At 34.1% G+C, this 5,958-nt stretch overlaps 1 protein-coding gene across 1 annotated transcript; it reads left to right on the forward strand.

Annotated features, from left to right (window-relative positions):
- The first annotated feature begins 2,209 nt into the window (after positions 1–2,209).
- On the forward strand, positions 2,210–3,141 carry LOC149550062 (pathogenesis-related thaumatin-like protein 3.5). Its single transcript, XM_089795011.1, has 2 exons — positions 2,210–2,321; positions 2,436–3,141. Exons 1-2 carry the CDS (start codon positions 2,249–2,251, stop codon positions 3,038–3,040), a joined length of 678 nt encoding a protein of 225 aa, XP_089651137.1. The 5' UTR covers positions 2,210–2,248; the 3' UTR covers positions 3,041–3,141.
- Positions 3,142–5,958: the final 2,817 nt, after the last annotated feature.

The following is a 5,958-nucleotide window of genomic DNA, read 5'->3' on the forward strand; positions in this document are numbered from 1 at the left end:
CGTCTATGTGAATCATGTAGATTAAATGATGTATGATGTGTAGGTCTATGTTATTAGATAAATCTCATGGTCTCACATTCATTTATGGATTAACTACTGTTAACCTTTGATTATGGTGTTCAATTCCATGACGGTTGAATAATTAACTAGGGTGTCCGTGTGTATTTTACCATAGTTTATGCACTAATGGTGATGTGGAAATGCTTAATAGGATTGAGAGATTACATATTATGTTCTATTATGATCCATTATGATCTTATTGTTGGGGTAGGATCTTCTTATAAGAAATAATACAGATGGATGTTTATCCTAGACTTTCATTTGATTTCTGGTAGTTAATGTATTATTTTCATTGTATAAGTTAGAATATAATTTCAAAAAATACTTTTGGAGAACTAATAGAATGTTTCTTACATTACTCTAATATGCACCTTTTGTAATGATATCTTATGAGATGAGCTCAAGATATGATGATATACTTGGAATTACATTCAAAAGAAAATGAGTTTATTTATACTCTTGCGATGACATTGTGTACATGCTGACTACACATAATTCCATTACTTCTCTTAGTTTTAACTAGTTAGACTTCGTCAATGCCAGCTAGACATCCTTCGTGTTATCAAAGATTTCAGGGAAGTTTAATAGCTTTGTTGTAGGCTGGTAAAGAAATCCTACAATATTCTTGCCCTTATGTTTCTTGAGTAGGTATTAGAGCTTATTTCAGCTTGGTCATGCCATCCAAACCATCTCAGTATTCTAGTATCTAGTAAATGTGTTTCTTTAAAATCAATGGTAATTGAGAATTAATGTTGACTGGTCAATATTCAAATGTCCTTGACTCTCATTAAATTCTTCCTCATTTTATGGAGAGTGTTGATGTGACATTGATTTTCAGGGCAGTCTTTATACATTTCTCATTAAATTACTATTTATTTTGAACTCTTCGACTTTTTTTGAGATCATTTCAAATTGGATAATTGTGTTCCTCTTCCATTGATATCATTGTTTTTTCATATTGAATTACATTATTCTATTATATAACTCTGTATTCCCTTTTACTTATAGTTATATTTAAAAAATAATGAATAAATATAATATTTTTAACCATATATTATTCATATTCTATAATAAACTTAGCTAGCATATAACTATTTTTTAGAATAATATTTTGCACTTTCAGTCTTCCATTAACCTTATCATCTCTCTCTCTCTCTCTCTCTCTCTCTCTCTCTCTCTCTCTCTCTCTCTCTCTCTCTCTCTATATATATATATATATATATATATGTATGTATGTATGTATGTATGTATGTATGTATGTATAGGTATATTCATCTTTAGAGGACTTTCAGCATATATAACTATTTCAACCTTTTTCCAATAGATCTATTTAATCATTTTATAATAAATTAAAATACAAAATCATTGTTCATGTTATTTTTAATTTATTTTAAAATTACTACTAAATTAACAAATTGTCTTCCTTTCCGAGTGCCCTAAAGATTAAAAAAGGTCAACATATTTTTCTTTTCAGATTCATGAAAAAGAGTAAATTTTTCTAAAAGATTTTTCTTTTAAGATCACAAAATATGAAGATCATGATTTTTTTTTATGGAGGTCATCCAAAAACAAGTTTTGGGTGCCCGAAATGGGCCCATGTGTGCCTAAAACCTCTTCGGCTAAGAAACAAGGACTAAGGAGCATCCATGCTACCAAATTCTCGTAGTGGGCTCTTTGTGAACATTCAACTTCACCAGTAACCAAGGACCCATTTATGTATTTTTTATTTTTTAAAATTTGATTAACAATAGATTTTGTAAGGAAGATAGCCACATACATAAAATCAAAAGATATACACTTTAATTTATTTAAAAGATATCAAACAATTATAAAAATCAAACAAAAAATATAGCATAACCATACGCGTGGACCTGACCTGACCTGACCTCACCGAAAAACAATCTATAATCTCCAAACCAAATATAGGAAGAGGATAATGATTGAATGTATCATTTCTAAAATGTAAATAAAATGATGATAACGCTAGTTCCAAGAAAATCGCCAAATTCTTAACAGACTGCAGATCTACAATGCCATCAATCGAGTAAACGTGTTCCGGGATCCCTGTGCTTTCGTTTCCGTTCACGCCACGGCGGATTAGAGCACCTATAATTTCCAAGGATCACTCATTCTTCACATTGTGGGTAACCAACTTTTATTTGGATTGCAGTTGAAAAGCATTGGAAAAATGGAAAGCTCATCAAAATTGTGTCTGTGTCTCTGCATCTCCCTAGCAATGTTATCTCTAGTCTGTGCTGCAGGTAAATCAAAGCAATCAAATAAAAGAATCAGGTTTCATGTGGTTAATACTTTTCCTTTCTATATATTGAGAATCTGTCTAATCTGTTGTTTGTTGTGTTCTCTGAATGGACAAGATTTATCAAAAAAGATAATATCACTGGAGAACAAATGCTCCTTCACAGTGTGGCCGGGAATAGCTACATTCAATACACATGAATACGACGTCCCTGACGGCTTTCCGCCGGAGCTAAAATCCGGCGAGTCGAAATCCGTCGCATTCGCTTATGAATGGGAGGGAAATCTATGGGGAAGGTTTGGATGTTCCTTCGACTCATCGGGAAAGGGGTCTTGTCTTTCCGGCGACTGTGGAGGATTTTTACGGTGTGAGCAAGCTCCGGCGAGCCAGAAGATTTCAACGCCAATTACGGCAATTTTGTTACAGAACGGGAGCTCTGCGGTTGATATTGAGGAGGGTTATAACCTCCCGTTGTCAATTAGCAGCTGTGCGTCGCAGGGATGCAGTGCAAATGTTGCTGACGTCTGCCCTAATGAGTTGCAGATAAAGGCGGATAATGAGGTTGTGGGTTGTAATGGTGGGTGTAATTTATATCTGAATACTTGCAGTCCGCCCGATTTCGATTTCGCTTTCAAGAAAACTTGCCCAAATGTTCTTCCTTTTAAAGATCGAGTATATTGCTTTAACAGTACTGATTACACTCTTACTTTCTGTCCCCCGTAGTGGCCCTAAATCCATGCTTCTGATTTCTGAGTTCTTTATATGATCCCAATTTAGATGCATCTTGGGTTTGAAAATGCAATAAAAATCATTAGTTTTGAATTTCTGCTTTGGCAAAGAGTGTTTTATAACCCGTCTCAAACATGGATTGGTTTTGTAGAATAATTAGGTCACGATTGTTTGATAGAGAATTTGGTAGAATGGGTTTTTGTTTAATGTTTTGGAAAAGGTTGATTGCTTCAAAATTTTGATGATAAACAATTGCTAATGGCTATATGTCATGGATCACTACATTTTATTTTCTATTTAGTTGAGCGGTGCGGCCCTACAATTGCATAAGACTGTATAGGACTTCAGCAGATCCGTGTAAGGAAACACAAAACATGGACGATCTCTAACGTTTAAAGTTTCCATTTTCAATTAGATTAATAAATCGATTAAAAATATTAGAAAGATATGTTTATTGTTGTCTAGATAAAGAAATTATTTTCCACTATTTCAATATATTTTCTCTCTGTACTCTAACTTCTAGAGAGAAGCTCGAGGTTTGAGTTTAAGTTTCCTTCTCTCCTTCAATATTTTCTCTCTCCCCATACTACCTCTCTCTACATACTCAAACTTTTAGAAAGAAGTACGAGTTTGAGTTTGCCTTCTCTCACACAATCCTCTCTCTCCACATACTAAAATCTTCTCTCTCCCCATACTCTAACTTTTTGCCCTAATCTTAACTTGGGGATTTCAAGAACTTGAACTCCTATATTTTTAAGAAAATGAAATGGCATTTAATGTGCAAGGGATTAATAAATGTTTGATAGAGAGCTTGTAGAGTTTGAAAAGAATGACAAATGCATATTGTCCCCGTAAAGTTAATTCATATTTTCAGGTTTGGTATTGACAGAGAGCATGAAGTTTGCTTGATACATTAGACAACACCATTATTTGGAAAGTATGATTGCAAGGAGAGCCTCATTGGTAAAATCCATGATAGCAGATTTTATTTCTTTGTGTCCATTGGCAACATGGTATCAATTTGTCAAATTTTTGATATGCACAAGCCTATCCTTATATGTTTGCGCTCAGGTGGAAAACTTCTTCTAAATCAGCAACATAAATGGCTCAAATAAATAAACAATCAACAAAGGTGATTGGGTAGGCAATTATCCCATGTCGAAAATCATAGAAGCCTATCAACTGTTTGGTGGAACCGCAACTCAATACTCTCTAGTACTCGCACATCCCCACATGATTAGGAACAACTTTATGAGAAATAAAATATAGGAGTCAGATGTAAGGCGAGTGAACTATTTGACAAAATGCATTCATCCTCAACTAAAGCATAGACAAATGATGTGACACAGCATTAGCAAGGCTGCAGGTGTAAAGATGAATCTCAGGAAGGCTCAATATCAAAACATAGACATTGCATACAAACCATTTGACTACAATAAATTGAGAAAGATCACTTCATGCATAGTATTGCTGGAAGCATACAAAGGAATCAGAGGCAGGCAAAAAGAGGAGTCGATAATCTAGTAACCGAGTGCCTAAACTTCCCAACCTATAGTTATGAGATTTGATTTAGTGATCTTAGATTCCAAACAGATATGTAAAACATGGATAGGCAATGTGTATGCACTATTTGAACAAAGGCCTTTGTTCTTACAAACCACGTGGACGAGATTAGTACAGTGGTTGGAAATTATCACAAAGCACAAATCCTATTTGACACAGTTGCCCTCCTCTTATCAACAGGCGAAATCCAAAACTATAGAAGTTGTCACCTAATATTGCCTCATATTCAAAAGTACAACCTCTGTCACCATTCTTAGCATGAAATCGTTGATCAAGGAGCATACAGCATGTAGTATCCACAGAGTTATAGTTATGTGAGGTGCTAGATGGAGTTTGAAGAATGCTTATGATTTCTTAAAGATTCAGTGGTTGAAGTGCATAGTATAATGTATATTCATATGCACATGGGCCCCAATATGTTTGATCAAATGTCCAATTGATGTGAACCAAATATAATGAAAAAACTTGTGAACTGTTTGATGAAACTCCACACCAAGATGTGAAAACATAACCAGAACATACAAGGTGTGATGTAATAGAACAAAGAAAGGATACAAGATGCTTAACAAGATGATAAGTTTTTAATGGAGCAACTATGAAGCCTTAGAACTATCAAAAAAATGTAGTTGGCCATTAGGAAGGTTAAGTCATCCACCTCGTGAAGCTGATCTAGATAAATTCTATACAATATGACCAAACATGGGCCAAACACCAAGAAGATGCTTTTGACCCAAGTCAAACATAATGGTTTTGATGGATGTACATGCAAGATGTTGTTCTTTCACTCCTTCAGAAGTTGGAGTTGGTTGTAACTTGTGTTTTGAATTCTCAAATTCTAATTTTTGAGGTAGTTACAAATCCGAAAGGTTAGTTATGCTAGAATGGCTATAAATTCCTGAAAATCAATGTAATAAGAGACTTTTTTGGGACTAGGAAATAGGGAATAGTTATGTTCTGATAACAAAGCAATTTTTGGAAAGTGTGTACAATTATTGTTCTTGTAATTAGTCATTTATTACATTCTTGGTGTTAAGAAATAAAAGAAAGTACATTTGGTGTTCTCTTCCTAATGAATCTAAATTGTTGAAGTGTTGATGATCATATGAGTATTTTCATGGTATGGTGTGAATATTCGTGAATCGCTGAATTAGCAATTTGTTAGCGATGGCTCTCAAGCATAGTTCTTGATTTCTTTCATTAACAGTTTACATTGTTTTTATGGAAACATTGAAGTCATGTGGTGCATTCACTATCAATGGTTTCCTTTTTATTTTCTAAGTTCTATTCATATTTATTGAAAAATCCAAAATTTTATCTTACGAGGGAGTTGCCCCTCTAAACGTAGAGGA

The sequence above is a fragment of the Cupressus sempervirens genome, chromosome 7 (assembly GCF_028749045.1).
Source record: "Cupressus sempervirens isolate cs-2001-9-10 chromosome 7, ASM2874904v1, whole genome shotgun sequence".
Taxonomy (NCBI): Eukaryota; Viridiplantae; Streptophyta; class Pinopsida; order Cupressales; family Cupressaceae; genus Cupressus; species Cupressus sempervirens.

What these genes read in the sequence shown, in the direction of transcription:
- LOC149550062 (XM_089795011.1), top strand. Translation starts at nt 2,249, where the DNA reads ATGGAAAGCTCATCAAAATTGTGTCTGTGTCTCTGCATCTCCCTAGCA. An exon ending in ATCTCTAGTCTGTGCTGCAG is followed by an intron (nt 2,322 to 2,435) that starts GTAAATCAAAGC and finishes TGAATGGACAAG; the next exon opens with ATTTATCAAAAAAGATAATA.